Genomic DNA, 17,039 nt, shown 5'->3' with positions numbered 1-17,039 from the left:
CACAGGCAACACTGTCATGTAAGAACACAAATAAAGAACTGAATTTTAGTAAAGCACTATACACCCAGAAATATCAAAGACCAAATGAAAAAGATGCACAGCACTTGGCATATCACAACCCTACTTTAAGTTCTCAATGCCAAAGTCTGAGGCTGTGAAAGAGCTTTTTGTTGTCAAGAATATCAGCAACTACTTGTATGTGGGCTGCAAGATGCATCCAGTCACCCTTAAAACTGTCCCAAAATGCGAATTACTTTTTTACTTTCATATTGGATTTGTGCAACAGAAAGCAGAATTATATGTATAGCCATAATTCCAAGCAACTGTGTCTAGGGTGATTACTACAGTCCCCCAAGTACTGGCTAATACTTGTGTAAATGAAAAATTCAAAACAGTAAGCCATGAATTGTGGGTAATATAGCCTTTTCTATTAGTATTACCTATCCTAAATATGAGAACTATTAATTTATAAATTAATTACTTACTTAATTCAGATAGATAAATAAAACTACTAATGTCAAAGATAGGCTGTGTAAAACTAGACTTTGGAAATTCTGTCTTACCTCATTGAAGTGTTCAGTCAGGAAATCAGCTACAAATGTAATGTCTTTCTGAGTCATCTATCAAGAGAAAAGGCCCAGTTACTTGAAAAACAGTTATCATTTCAATTGTCTGCAGGTAACCAAGTACCCAAAGTTTTATTATGCAGGATTGAATGCTCCATTTTTATCTTTTCTAAGCTGTGAGTTAGTATACTGATAGGGAAGAACTACAAACATATTCCAGCCTAGCATGGGTGAGCTTTGGGCCACATCCCTGGTGGTGTGCAATTACTGCAAGCAATTCTGGATGTACATTGTTAACAGATCTTCCACTCTGCTGCTACTCAAGGTTTGCAAGACTTAGCTGGTGACCAGAAATTAAGCTGTGAGGTGAATGAGGCACTATTGGTTTTGGAGGCAAAAGACAGTGCAGGTCACGGTTGACGGTCGGCGGTTGGGTTGGGTTGGGGGGGGGGGGGGGAGGGAGGGGGGTTTGAGGGAGTTTTCTTGAGTTGATATGTACAATATTGGCTAAGTGAGCACTACACTATATGTCAATGTGCAGGTTTAAGGCCCAGGCAGTGAAGCAACTGGAATTATAATGGCTTCATAAGGAGTGCGGGACAAAGCAAAATACTTTATTGTAAGTGGTTTTGTCTTATGTGACGTTGAAAATGCTTACTAAAAATTATTTTGAGAAAGAAACGGCAGTGCAGCAGTTAGAGTAAAGGCAGGACTCAGGTGCTCGCTCTATAACAGATCAAGGTTGAAAAGCCCATAAAAAAACAACTTCAAATTAAAGAGCTTAAACTAAAGTACTGGCCAAGTAAAACAGTGAAAATAAAAGAGGCTCAGCTCTAAGATGATTTGAACACAAATACGAATGAGGAAGGTTTCCCTACAATCAGGAAAAAAAATTTTAGGGAGGCATTTTTAAGCAACGTACAACCACCTTCTTTTTCATACAGAGAGTACTTTGAAGCAGTGGTTCTTAATCTGTGGCCCAGAGGCCTGAGGACCCCGAGACATCCTCAACGCCTACTCAGGGGTTCAGTGGCTGCTTAGAAAATTAATTATTAATCAACAGATTAATAAACTATATATAAATGAAGAAACAAAACGTAAAATTACTTTTTTTTTTAAACATTCTGGAAATATGAAGGAATTTGAAATTGGAGGCTAAAAATTAAGTTGGTATCCTTAAATTGATTTGTGGGAGCAGTGAAAGTGCACCAAACAGAATGCAGCATGGACTATGGGTGGCCTCAACTGAATTTAGAAAATCTTCAACCTACCCATTACATTTTTTTTTTTTTTATAATTGTGAATTAAATAACACGTGATTTATGTATTCGTTTGATGAATGCTTATTTCTGTAGTTTTGTGCACTGTTTTGCAGTTAAAATCACATACATTGCTTAAGAAGGAGTCCCTGAATCCCAATAATGACATTGTGGGGGTTCCTGGACTCTAATGATTCAATGAGGCTCTCCGCATTCCCATAATGATTAAGTGAGAGTCCACAGAAGTCAAAAAGTTAAGAACCGTAGGCTATAAAGCTCAAACCCTGCGTCTTGGAACCAATATGGATAATATAGCATTATTAACAGTTTTATCAAAACAGGCATGAGGATGAATATGTGCGATAGCCAGAAGTAGGCAATCAGTTTACTAAACAGTAATTGAATCATTCATGTAGGGACTACAGAACTGAATAAGGAGACTATGTGCCCTTGAAATGGCCAATCGACATAGATTGGAAAGCACTACTATAACACATGGGTAAGTTAATATAGATAAAGTGTATTGCTCGTCAGGTAAGTCAAAGCTTCATTTGACAGATATTTCTAAGTGAGGGACAATACATACATCTACTAATAAGGATATTTGAGAATTTTCTATCCAAAATAACATTTTAGTTTGTTACGACTATACCACCATTTGAGAGGAGGAGTCAACAGTATAAAAGTTAACTTCCAATTCATATACAGATTATGATCTGAAACTATGAATAATGAATTTTAGTGGATTAGTCATCTGTGTAATATTAGCCTTCAAGTTTTAGGCAGATCTTAGTTTTGCAACCAGTCATCAGCTTTTCACATTAAATGGCATTAGTGTACATGTGACTTTCCAGAATACTCAACAGCACACTGAAAACATAGTCACCCTGCTGCATCACACCCCCTGTATCTCACCTGGATGCATAGTTCACAAATAAAAAGGTAGCCACCAAAAACCCAATTTTGTCCAAACCTTGCCCACCTCTGAACATGTTACTGTATTTATGTTAGGATACAGGATTACCATTGAATTCTAAGACATAAGAACATTAGAGAAGTGTGGAAGGCTGTGAATACAATAGATTTGAAAAGGCGCTACTGAATAGAGGATGAATGTAAAGAAAGTTTATAGGGGGAGGGTTAGCAGCCTTATACAATTTATGCCTAGGATCACTTCTATCCAACACCAAAAAGCTAGAAAGAGGTGTGTAACTTCTCTCCTGGCAAGAAATGTTTGCCTTAAACTCATGAAGAGGTAGTCCAGGAGTGTAAAATGGTGATGTATGAGAATGAATAATATATAGGGACACTAAACCTCTCTGCTTCAACACAAATTATTAACATGGTATGACACCACATTTTGTTAAGAGGCAAAGTATCATACAGAAGGCAGAAGTGGGCTGTGGTCTGCTTTCTCAGAAAATGAAAATAAAAACATCTGGATATAGCAGGGCAATTGAAATTTAGTGCGAAACATTCAAAAGGAACACACAAACAGCTATAAAAATACAAAGAACACCATGCTCACAAAGTATTCTTCAGCACTCTGGTATTTACCTTATTGAGCTCTGGAAGAACATGATCCTCTGACATTCTTAGCATAGCTGTTGATAGCACAACAAATATGTTTAATGTGTATCTAAAGTACAATTTCATTTTCATAAAAGGCGAATGAACAATGGCATAAGACAAACACTTAACACACTTCTTAGCTGAAGTGCTACGTTACTACACTATATTTCCTTGCAATGAACTTAACTGTGACTTTGCTGTGACCAAAGCAATACTGCATAAGTCCAACAGGTACAAATAATAGCAGTAGTTAAACAGAAATAATTTTTTGTTTATACACCACTCTTTGCAGATTTCTAACTCTCTGAATTATTCACTGGTACTGAAATAATTTGCATTTGTTACATGAGAAGCTAAATCTTAGAGGGCCATTATGAACCAAAGCCCAATAAAAACCTGTGCAGCTGTGACAGGCTCTACCATTTTTTATTTTCTCCTAAAAGTCATCATCATCTTCTATTTGGCAACAGTTTGTGGAGCCTTGATCCTGAAAGAGGCCTCAATCTGTTAATCCGTTGTTCCTCTGAGACATTTATATATCATAAGAGGTTAAAGCCCTATATTGGTCTTCCACAAACTACACTTGAAGGTATACCCCTAAAACGCCCTGTGCAAAGATCCTGGTGGGTGTCGAATATTAAGCTTTTTGCGGTGCAGGACATGCACCAAGGGGTGGTTTTATGCCTCCTAGGCTCCCTGTGAAAGGATTGGAAAGAACTCGAGTGTTTTTGTGACCATCAGGTACATAATTAAGCAACACTTATAGTGAACATTGGACGCTAAATGCTCCTCAATCACTTGGAATGCACTTGTCATTAGGGTTAATATATATATATAAAAATATAATCACTGAAAAAACATAGGTTTCAGGGGCGTTATAGTTAGCTGGACTTTTCACTCGTACAAAACCATTGAAATTCCCCGGTTATAGTTAGTTCAGCTAACTATAACTCGCACCCCCGCAATGCACTGCTGATGACGTCACATATTACATCACTCATGACATGGTCAGTGACATCACTCATGACATCGCTGATGACATGTCAAATGACATCACTGATGACATCACTGATGACATCACTGATGACATCATCCAGTGAATGTGTGTTTTTCAGAAAATTACATATGTTTCATATATGTATATCTCAAGGGCGATGGAAGAATAAATGGGCGTATAAGTGTCTAAATGGATGATTTGTTTTTGAAAAATTGATTGTATAACTGACTGATTAAGTGTATCTTAGTGAATACATGGCTTAGTGAGTAATGTTTAAATACGTAAATATCTGTATCAGTCTCTCACGTTGTGTATAAGTGGCTGCATGGGTTGGTGAGTAGCTACATGAGTGTCTATATAGGTTATTAGTTGGTTTTTTGAGTATCAGTATGAGTGTCTGCATGGTCCGGTGGGGGGTATTACATAGTGCATAGGTGCATGAATGAGTGACTCACTGTTTGTATGTGTTGAAGACAGCATGTGTGCAGGACTGTATGGGTGGATGAGTGTGTGCATGGGTGTGTTAGTGAGTAAATGACTGTCTCAATAGTGTCTTTATGAATAACTACATATGTTTTAAACTAATATATGTAACTATTGGTGTATATAAGTGAGTATATGTGAGAGTGAGAGATTGGAAGAGTTCCTGTATGAATAAGTATGTGTTTCTATAAGTGATTTTTTAAAAGACTAAGTATGTGTAAGTTTCTGTAGAAGTAAGTGTGGTGGTGTGTGTATAACTGTATATGCAAGTAAATGTATGTTTGATTCTTTATTAGCATGAGTGACTATGTGTGTGAGCAACTCTATGGATGAGTGGCGTTGTGTAACAGGATGTATAGGTGTATGAGTACATATAATGAGTGAGTATATGTATGAGTGACTGTATAGGACTGTTGGTGAATGAGTGGATGTGTATGTGGATCTTAGAATTACTGAATAGGTTGTTGTAACTGGTATTGGTATGTCCATTGTTTTGAAAATTTTAGTTTCTATTTTTGAATGTGTGTATCAAAGGTTATATTAGGGGAGAGGAGGTCTGCCACTCTATCACAGGGATGATGTCATCAGTGATGTAATTTGAGATGTCATCAGTGATGTCATGAGTGATGTCACTGACCATGTCATGAGTGATGTAATATGTGACGTCATCAGCAGTGCATTGCGGGTGCGTGAGTTATAGTTAGCTGTTAGTTATAGTGTTTGCACACGTCACCTCAGGCCCCGTCCCCTCCCTTCCCCACTGTGTAAACACGCCCTGTGGCCGTTTTAAGTTGGGAGATTAAGTCCCCTTGAATCCTGAGGGTCCCTAGGGTCCAACTAGACAACTAGGTACCTCCAGTAAGTGCCACAGAGCTGCGTTGCAGAGAGGTGTAAAAAGTGGCACGGCCTGGACCACCTCTATGTAACGCAGCTCAGTGGCGCTTACTGGAAGCACCTGGTGGGCTAGTTAGCCCCCAGGGGCCCTCAGGATTGAAGGGGAATTATTTCCCCAACTTACAATGCGCCATAGGGCGTGTTTGCACACGTCACCTCCGGCCCGTCCCCTCCCATCCCCACTGTGTAAACACGCCCTGTGGCCATTTTAAGTTGGGAGATTAAGTCCCCTTGAATCCTGAGGGTCCCTAGGGGCAAAATAGTCCACTAGGTATGTCCAGTAAGCGCCATTGCAGAGAGGTGTAAAAAGGGGCACGGCCTGCACCACCTCTCTGCAACGCAGAGCAGTGGCGCTTACTGTAAGCACCTGGGGGGCTAGTTGGCCCCCAGGGTCCCTCAGGATTGAAAGGGAATTATTTCCCCAACTTAAAACGTGCCACAGGGCGTGTTTGCACACGTCACCTCAGGCCCTGTCCCCTCCCTTCACCACTGTGTAAACGCGCCCTGTGGCTGTTCTAAGTTGAGAGATTAAGTCCCCTTGAATCCTAAGGGTCCCTAGGGTCAAACTAGCCCACTAGGTACCTCCAGTAAGCGCCACAGAGCTGCGTAGCATAGAGGTGTGAAAAGGGGCGTGGCCTCAGAACACCTGTCTGCAACGCAGCTCCCTGGCGCATACTGGAGATACCTGTTGGGCTAGTTGACCCTCAGTATTGAAGGGGAATTAATTCCCCAACTTACAACTGGCCAGGAGGCGCGTTTTCAGAGTGCTGCAAGGAGGGGGCGTGGCCTCCAGCGCGATGCCGGTCTTTTATTTTTTTAATTTATTTTTTAAGAAGGAGGGCTGTGTGGCCCCCCTTCTTTGTTTAATTTATTGGCCCTAGGTACCCCATCCCCCAGGGCCTGCACCCTCATTTTATTTGTTGAAAAAAATTAATTTGGAAGGGGGCCGTGTGGCCCCCCTAAGGCCTTAATCGGCCCCGTGGACCCCAACCCCCGGGGCATGGCCTTTTTTAAAAAATAATTCTTCAGGGAGGGGGGGCTGCGTTGCCCCCCTCCTCAGTCCACTTATGGCCCCGGGGACCCCTTGGTTTTTTTATTATTTTTAAAATATATATATTTATAGAAACACCTAGGACATGCTGGACAAACGGTATGTACCTATCACCATGACAATTTGCGTGACAATGCGTACAATGAATCCACGTGGAATGTATTTACACCGCTAGTGAAGCTCTGACGTGTCTGACGCCCTACCGTGCCTAATCCCGGCGCCCCCGCCCGTGGGTACTCTCCAAGTAGACACCCTTGTCGTTTATTTATACAAACATGGGTAGCTATTGACGGGCACATTTAATACACATGCACACCAAGCCATTCAAAGGGGATTCGACAAAAATTCGACCAAACTATGCAAGAAACCCCCCTCACGGTTAATAAAACACACATCCACCGCCAGATGTGTAATACTTTTTATTTTACTCTCTGGAAAGGAGACGAACCTCTCTTGAGAGTCACAGTGTGCTCCTGGCTGAGCCCAATGCTGTGTTACACCCACCAGTGCTCGCAGAGTGCCACACACCTCTGTGTTGTATTCCACCAGCAAGAGCGTATGCTATGACACTCTCTAGCCCATGTGCACTGTAACACCACCCCGTGAATATGTCATGCCACACTTGCCTTTGCACAGGTTATATTGCCCCATCTAAAGTGCCTTCCTCGATGCCTATGTTATAACGCACAGCGCTATGCCATACATATTACAATCTGGGATCCATATGTTTGGCACAGAACATGTGCAACGTTACACTCCCCAGCACATATTTTATATTACAACTTTAGAGACTAGTTGGGTTACACAACACTGCCCTGTGCATATTACACTCCCAAGGCGCATATCACATAGCACTCGCTAGTGCCTGTGCTAGCTCGCGCTCTCCAATGAATCTGTCATTGCGCCCAATGTATTGCGTATTATATTTCACACCCCGGTTCATCTTATATCACACTTTTTGGTGCATAGTTTATACCATATACTATATCTAGTTTTCATTTTCAATCGTGCTCTCAGGACTATGTTCTATGTAACACTGCGTCCACCTACCCTTTTCACGGGCATTACATTTTGCGATGGGGGGTGGAGGGTCAGGGAGTGTTTCTGCCAAGTGAGCCCAGAGTAACAGTCACAAACGTCCTCTTCTTCCTGAATAAAAGTGAGATTATGCTGCATGCTTGTTCATATTTTAAGTAGTTCGCACAGACATACATTTTAAAAACAATAACGTTCCTAATACCCACCTTCTCTGAACAGTTAGCTTGCTGCCCCATTCACCTCCTCCCTATCCTCTGTTGTCTGAATCCATGGACTAGCCTCCTCCCTCCTGCCATGCATGGTCTGATGTGCTGCCACTGCCCTCCATTTAGCATGATGTACCAGTCCACTCCTCCTGCTCTCCATTGCCCAATTCCATGGCCCATCATTGACCTCCTGCTTAGCCTCAGTGCTTAGCTTGCTGCCCCTATTCTCCTTCCCCCTGCCCTCCGATGTATTTGTGCATGCCCCTGCTCCATCCTTTTTGCCCACCATGTTCCATGGACCTGCCACTCCTATCTACTCTGAGTGTTCTGTTGAGCTGCCACTCCTCTCCCACCTGCCTAGCATTGTCAGATGACTGTAACCTGTCCCTGCCACCTCCACCCTGCCTGTCCACATGCCATGCCCCTATCCCCTTCCTCCTGTCCTCCATGGTCCATTTTACTGCCACACCCTTCTGCCCTCCCTGGTCTGTTGTGCTGCAACTGCTCCTCCTGCCTGCCCACCGCGGTCTGTTGTGAGGCCCCTTCCCCTGAACTCTCTTGTCTGTGCCCAAGTCCTGACCCTCCCTTCTATCCTCCATGGTCCTTTGTGCATGCCCCTGCACCCTCCTTCTTGCCCATCATAGCCATTGTGCTGCCACTAACCCCCCGCTTGCTATGCATGGTCTTCTGTGCTACCATGGCCCCTCCCACCTTCCCTGTGTGGTCAGCTAGCTGCCCCTGACCCCCTCCAACCTTCCCTCCATGGCCTGTGTGTATGCCATCATAGTCTCACTGTTGCTCTCCATGGTGTGTCTTGTTTCTAGTGCCCATCCTGCCTGACCTCCATGGTCATCTTGCTGCTCCTGCCCTGCCCCCTTGCCCCCAGCCCTCTGTTTCCATGTGCAGACCCCTATTCCCTCCCTCCTGGCTTGTCTGTTCCATTGTAATGCCCCTGATCCGTCCCTCCTGCACTTTATGGTCTGTTATGCTGCAGCTTTCTCTCCTGTCTGTCCATTATGGTCAGCTAGCTACCATTGCCTCTTTCCCCTCCGTTCTCTGTTGTCCATGTGCATGGTCCTGTCCCCTCCCTATTGCTTTCTATGGATTGTTGTGCTGCACTCCCGTCCCGCATGCCCTGTGTGGTGTATTGTGCTGCTGCAAACCCCGATGCCTGCCCTTTAGTGTCAGTTTGGTGCACCTCTCCATGTCCCTCCTGTCCTCTGTTATCCGAGTCCATGTCCCTACCCCAATTCTTCCTGCCTACCATGATCCGATGTACCATACTTGCGAACACTTTGAACTTGGTAAGAGGGAGATTTTGAAAAAAAACCTAGGGTATTCATTTTCCCCTTTGAGTTACATTGAAAAAGAGGAGATTTTAGATAGGAGACCGATCAAATAAAGCCCATTTGAGCTTAAAAACATTGGACGTTTCCTGACTGAAACGGGTCTGTTGGCCTGTATGGTTGTACTACCACTGCCTCTTCCTTCTGCCCACAGTGGTCTATTATACTGCCACAGCCTCTCTTGCAAGTCCTGTATTGTTGGTTTGTTGCCCATGCCCCCCTTTCCACTGCCCTCCATAGTCTGTTGTGCTGCCACTGCCCTTCCTGCCTGCCCAGTGTGGTCAAATTGTTACCTCTGCACTCTCCTACCTGCCTTCAATTTTCAGAATCCGTGCCCCTGGCCTCTGCCTCTCAACAGTATCCCGATGAACAACTAGATTGCTAACATTCTATATTTATTACAAAAGTGTGGAACGCCTGAAGTCACCTTGATGTAATCAAAACTGTAATACCTAGAGCATTTCCTTTAGAAATTACATATATGAGAGGGTCTGATTTGCATCAAAATTATGGTTAGTGCTCTAAAAAACTAAAATGAGGACAAATTTTCTGAGTTTTCAGATAGCGACAAAGAACTTTTAAATTATTTGTAATCTTTATGTTTTTTTATCCAGTTGACCACTTGATTAAATGTTGCACTTAGGGGAGAGGATGTGGTGTTACTTCCAGAGCTGCAGACTTTGCAACTGGGGAACCAGGTTGGAGTTTCTGCTTCAGCTTAATACTCTGTGATTCTGGTCAAATCACTTAATCTCCTCATGTCTCCAACCAAAATGAATTTGATCTTGTGTGATGTAACCGATGCTCATGTAAAGCACTCCAATACCTGACAAGTCTACACTATATGAAACTGCAAATAGACTCCCTGTCCCGGAAGACGCATTATATTGCCTCGTAGGCCTCCGCAGACGCCCTAAAGTGCAGAAAGCACAGTCACGGTTCATAGATCTGGCCCTTATCGTGGCAGTGAGAGCTCTCACCATGCGATGGAAGTCTCCTAGGAGCCCAGCTGTATACACATGGCAGAGTGATATGATGCAATGGGGGAGGGAGGAGGGTGCAGCTCTTCGCAGAGAGGAGGATAGGGGGCTCAGGAGACAACCCATCTCGATGGACTGGGAGGCCATGCTGCTTAAGCTGGAGTCGCTCGATCTACTACCCCCGCTGAATATCCCAACCCAGTAACACGCAGGATTCCTATACGATCCTCCCATGATAGGTTTCGGGACTCAGACACACAGCTTTCCTAAACCCGGAAATAATGCTATTCTTTGTGGCCTATATCGTTGAAGCCACAGAGTGATAGTTGGTGAAACCAAAACACGATTGACCAGGAGTGGGGAGAGGGCGGGCTAGGGAGGGAGGGAGGGGATGGTTTAATGCAGTTCACTTGTTGATTGGAATGTAGTTGTCTTCTATTGTCAATTTATATTGCCAGATCAATTATTGTGGTGTTACCGACACTATTGATGATCAGTATCCTCGATATTATCGTTCACAAAATGTCACACAAAACCAAATTATAAGTCATATGTATAAGGTTCTTCGTATAAAGGTAAAAGACTGTCTCTGTAGAATGACTGGTACATTTCAAAACTGTTAAAGTCGTCAATAAAGTATGTTAAAAAAAAAAAACTTTACATTAAAACTATATGAAACTGCAAATACACAAAAAATAAGTGTTTAGCACACTTCTGTCATTGGGCTACATCTGGGTGATATTTGTGCTGCATTTGGGCTCTTTTGTCTCTGGTGGCCATCTTGGGAGATTTATTTGTTATGAAGTTTCATAATTTCCTCATTTACTGCAGTCTCCTCAGTAGGAAATGCTTTCAGTTTTTTACTTTGATTCCATCAAGAAGATATTCAGATATGTCACACATTTGCCATAAATTCTTAATGTTAGCACTCTAGTTGCTCATTAGATCACTGTAGTAAAGCTACTGCTCACCACGGAAGTCTGCTGCTGGAATTAAAAATGCATGTTTCAGTCTGCATATCAGAATTTTTTAATGAAATAGAAGAGGATTTGGGGAGTCAATCAAAATGTGCCCTAATTTTTCTTTCTTCAGCACTAATCATAATTTCTATGGCAGAATGAACCCCCTCATTGTGTTCCTTTTTAAATTAAATGTTTTAAGTGTTACCAGTTTATTCCAATAAAGATGGCTTCAGGTGCGCCATATTTTTGTCATAAGTAAGACAGTAAGCGCTCTAGTTGTTCTTAAGAACACTCTGGGACATTCTGTCATTGGACTATACTTGGGCTACATCTGGGTGATATTTGGGCTACATTTGGGCTCTTTTGTCTCTGGTGGCCATCTTGGGAGATTTATTTGTTATGAAGTTTCCTAATTTCCTCATTTACTGCAGTCTCCTCAGTAGGAAATACTTTCAGTTTTTTACTTTGGTTCCATCAAGAAGGCATTCAGATGTGTCACACATTTGCCATAAATTTTGAATGTTAGCACTCTAGTTGCTCATTAGATCACTGTAGTAAAGCTACTGCTCACCAGGGAAGTCTGCTGCTGGTATTCAAAGTGCATGTTTCAGTCTGCATGTCAGAATTATTTTATGAAATAGAAGAGGATTTGAGAAGTCAAAATGTGCCCTAATTTTTCTTTCTGCAGCACTAATCATACTTTCTATGGCAAAATTAGCCCCCTCATTGTGTTCCTTTTTAAGTTAAATGTTTTAAGAGTTACCACTTTATTCCAATCAAGATTTATTTATTTATCATAAGTAGGACTGTTAGCGCTCTAGTTGTTCTTTAAAACACTCTGGGAAGCTGCAGTATAACACAAAGGAACCAACTGACAGTCTCTGCCCTTGTTGGATGTACATGTTTTACTGAGAATGTCAGACTTGCCTAAGAAAGATAATGTGAATTTATAGAAAATATGCTCTCAGTTTAGCTTATAGATCACCTTCCAAACCTCTGTGGGAAAAGCATGAGAAAATAGTTTTCTCTCAAACATGATTTATGATATCACAGCAGAAGGCTTTTTCACATGGTAAAATCACCTTAGAACACACCACAATTCCTAAAATGAGTCTGGTACCATCATCAAATGATTTATAATGTAACAAAAGTCTTAAAACCTTCTATTAACTGTAATGCTTTTTAATGAGGTGCTATCATGTATATTGGTCCCAAGATGGCTGCCAACACTTCTTGGATGAAGTACTGACAGCCAATCAGATCTCACGATGAGATGTGTGGTTAGGCTCCGCCCAGATATATCTATCTTTTTAACTCTAATTTTCTCAGGAACTACTGAACGAATTTACACCATTTAAGCAAAAGGCACGAGTCTGAACTGAGGACTACCTCTTTGCCAAATTTGGTGTAATTCCGTTCAGCTGTAGCTGCGTCAACAGGTCCTAAGTGAAAATGCATGGGGAAAACGTGTTTTGGGACCCCCCCATTTTTCTCGGCCCCCGCTTGACGAATCACCGTGAACATTTCAGGATAGGAGCGGACCAGAGCTGGCCAAAAGTTTGGAAAATTTCGCGAAAATTCGTCAATCGGCGCCAACGTTATTCCAAATCGAATGTTGCGGATTTCCTATGGAAAATAGGTCCTAACTATAGCTACCTACTGGCGACTGCCAGTAGGTAATATATATATATATTCACTGAAAAAAACATAGGTTTCAGACACGTTAAAGTTAGGAATTAGCATTTAAAAAAACCTTAGAAATTCACTGAACCCCACAACCCCACCGACAACCACACACACAACCCCACACACAACAACACACACACAACCCTACACACAACCACACACACAACACCACACACAACCACACACACACACACCACACACACACAACCACACACACACGCACACACAACCACACACACACACACACACACACACACACACACGTGCTTATTGTGAGAAGATGGATGTCAGCGGGGGTCACCACACTAATTTTTGGGGACCGGCACTTGTTTTTCCTCATCACAGATTTCCCAAGAGCAATAGAGGGGAACAACACACAAACCGGAAAGGAGGAAGAGAAATATGGAAAAACCGTCCCAAAGGAAGAAAGCAGAAACCTGCAAGAGCAATATAAAAGGGTAGAGAGTGCCTGGCAGTGGATTGAAGAGGCCTGAAGTGGATTCAGGGCTATGCAAGCTTGGTATTCTGCATACTGATATTTTATAGAATGTGCTGGACTTCTGAGCATAACTTTGGCCACCAGCACTCATTAGTTTACAAGTTAATCACTGCATAGAATCTTACCTGGCGAACAGCTCCTTATACATCACTACCCAAGATCTGAATCTGCTCACCTCAAATGTCTGTCTCTCCAGCAGAGTTTATAAACATAGGGTTAGTGCAGTGTCATCCACGCTAAATCTTTAAGCATAGGTTCAGATGAGTTCTAACTAGAGCAAAACATGTGCCAAGGGTAGCTTGTTTTCATTCCAGGTTTGCTTTGATTGTATTTTACCACTATAATAATATATATACACAATATAAATAACAAACAATATATATATATATATAGATTATAATATAAACAATATAAACTACTCGTCAGCAAAATCCACCTAAATCCAAAAGTAAAATAAATCCTCACTGAATGCCACAAGATTTTTATTCTGGCACATGAGAAAATTTACTAACAAAAAACAATCCTCCAAGCAACTCATAAGACAAAATGGAGCATTGCATTGGGCATTTCACAATGAAAATCAACTCAATATTAGATTATACAGCATTTTATTTGCTACACATACAGGACTTTATATGCTATACCTACACAAAAAATGTTTTTTATGTAACGTGGCCTACAGTTCAATTCTGTAACTTTGTAAGATAACAGGACGGTGTGGTACCTATATCTTAATGCAATATAGCAAGTATTCTACATACACTGTAGTGGAGACAGGGTTTTATGTGCACACATTGCTATGTTAGCATAAGCATTTTGTAAGCTAAACGCCATCTTGCCGTTTTGCTGCTTTTGCACACAACACTATAGGCAATTGTTATTACAAGTAAAACTGCTTGCTTTTATTCACATGTGAATGGTCTGTTGTTCACATCCCCAGATGTGCACCGCGACCTTAGTCTGAACACTGCGTGCAGAAGCCGTCAAGGTCCAATAACAATGTATGCTGTTGAATTCAGGTTGATCAGCCTACGCTCTAGACACAACATGTACACAGCTGCAAAAATCTGAAACTCGGGTGCCTTTAATATTGCATTTGCATGCATGATTCAGACACTTGGAGAAAAACCTTCCCAGACACAGAGAGCAGAGCTGATCCTGTGATGTGATTCACCTAAGCTGATCTTTGAGGTATGGGGTTCCCCATTCAAACTTGGAGACCTTCTATTAGTCTATAAAACTAGTTTACTAGCCAAGGGAGGGTGGTTCACAAAGTATTATAGGACTTGTTTTCCACTATCATTTTTAATATGATTTCTCCCTTCATTTTCTATAGTATTGTAACAATGCTGATGGTTTTATTTTTAATCATCTGTCTGCTTATGTTAGCCAAAGTACTGCACCTTAGAGCACGTAGTTAAAAATAAACATTTTAAACTTTTCTGTGTCTCCGATTACTCTTGTTGTGGACTGATATGGGAATGATAACAAAAAGGTGTTTCTGATTCCCACCATTCCCGAGTGTACTCTAAGTCGCTTGTTCTGGGTTGTCTAATCATTGGTAGCGTCGAGATGATACGGAGAACGAATGAGACACTGATGCTAGTCGGATAGGGGTATCTGGGTACTGAGGTGAGTTTTTTGGTCCACCACAATTTACTGAGGTCCTAGTTTCTGGTGCATAGGTCTGTGCATGAGCAGAATCCCCGCGACAACACCAGAAGATATGTAATACATGATATGTTGAGCCATGCCTACGTAAACATGCCCTTCAGCCTTTTGAATGACACACATACCAGAACTGGCTTACATTTGTTGATTAATTTCCTCTTTACAGACTGGGTAGCTTTGTCTATTAGACACCTTTCTCACTTATAGACAGCGAGTACATACATGTCCTAAATTGCTTTTCATGATCTGTCCAGATGAAACTGCGCAAAGTTACTTTTGCAGTGAAACATGTATACTTCATGAAATAAGTAACAATCTGTGACTTACTTTCCTATTTCAGTACAGACACACAAAGCTATTGTTGTGTGTACATACTTTTTTTTTTTTTTAATCGCACCCGACGCATCCTGGTTTCTTATTCTCAGATATTAATAGACCAAACTCTTTCCTACTAGGGTTAGTAGTTTAGGAGACATACACCACAATTTTATCCAGAGTACAGAGAAAGTGGTAGACTATAGCAATAGGACAGTGATCCCTTCCTCCATGTTGCCAGTGTGCCTACTTGTTTTTGTTATGGAACACAACAATGATGAGAAGTCCGAGAGGGTGCTAAAATTCATATATGTTCCTTCTTATTGGTGCTCTCTGGAGGTGACCACACCCACCTTGTTTTTTACACTCATGCATGACAGTTTGAGTTGGATTGCCCCGAAGTGGAGCAGGATTAAGGTGCTCTCTCTATATCAGACCAAGGTTGAAAAAATCCACTAAAAAAAGGTCGGATTTGCATTCGGCTGGTCGCTACCTAGAGTGGCATAGTCGGTAGAAACGATGTTTGAATACGGCCTGAGAAATCACCAGTGGCTGAGAATAATTCAAGCAATCCTTCCATCACTTTGTTTTAAAAAAAAAAAAAATTACGTTTATTTTAAACTGATAACACGCAGGAACGTACATTGCTTCGTGCCTACAACCCTGAGGCTGGCTGTCATAGCTTTGTAAGTTATATTGCATCACTGCTTATCCCACATCCCACTTTATTGTTTGTTACAAGTAAAAGAGCATCACAGGTAAAATCTTCAGCATTAATTCTAGAGCCTCTGGAAACCTCCAACTGAAAGTGTTGAGGCAACTTAGAAGGGGACCAGTTGTGTTCTGTAAAACTGGGAGTACAATCTCTCTGCTAGCTCTTACAGGGATTTGCCACATGTTTCCATTTTAAGACTCCATTGGATCCATAGGGAGCAGCGTCTCTATATGATTTACTTACAAATACCGCTGAACTCGCAAATATATCCTGATCGTAACTCACAAGGCATCTAAATTGTTGTACTGCTTGTTTGTTGTACCATATCTTCAGCTTCTGGTGTTCTGTACAATTTTTAGATAGCCTGTTTCTCGTGGCAATTTTTAATAAACATATTGCCCGATCTCCTATATACTTGTATACATGCATCCATCTATAGAAGGGAATTCCTGGCCACACCTTCAACTCAAGATGGAGGTGTGAGTATATGGATTTTTACTATAACAATCATGTGGGATGGAATATAAAATGAACAGAAAATCACCAATGTCTACTTTATTCTGCATATGGCACCCTTTACAGGAGACATTCTTAATGTGCATATGCTTCTCTACTCAAAGGAGGAACTGACTTACTGCAATGATTTGTGGCTGGGGCCAAAGAAACTATTACTTCTCAAAAGGGCATTCAGCATTAGTCACACAACACACATCAATTGTTTTTATTTTTTTTTATTTATAATTTATTTATTCAGTTTTATATAGCAGGGACCATAAGTGAAGCGTGTCAGAGGTCTCCA

At 41.6% G+C, this 17,039-nt stretch overlaps 1 protein-coding gene across 1 annotated transcript in view; it reads right to left on the bottom strand.

Annotated features, from left to right (window-relative positions):
• ANAPC4 (anaphase promoting complex subunit 4) overlaps positions 1–17,039 on the bottom strand; it is a 259,145-nt gene that overhangs the window by 114,474 nt on the left and 127,632 nt on the right. The window contains exons 17-18 of the mRNA XM_085642313.1: positions 3,383–3,429; positions 564–620 (exon numbers count right to left, since the gene is read on the bottom strand). Of these exons, the coding sequence (XP_085498439.1) occupies positions 564–620; positions 3,383–3,429 (104 nt within the window). The remainder of the gene's footprint in view (positions 1–563; positions 621–3,382; positions 3,430–17,039) is intronic.

Source organism: Triturus cristatus, chromosome 2_2, assembly GCF_964204655.1.
Source record: "Triturus cristatus chromosome 2_2, aTriCri1.1, whole genome shotgun sequence".
Lineage (NCBI taxonomy): Eukaryota > Metazoa > Chordata > Amphibia > Caudata > Salamandridae > Triturus > Triturus cristatus.
This window is presented reverse-complemented; position numbering and strand designations above follow the sequence as displayed.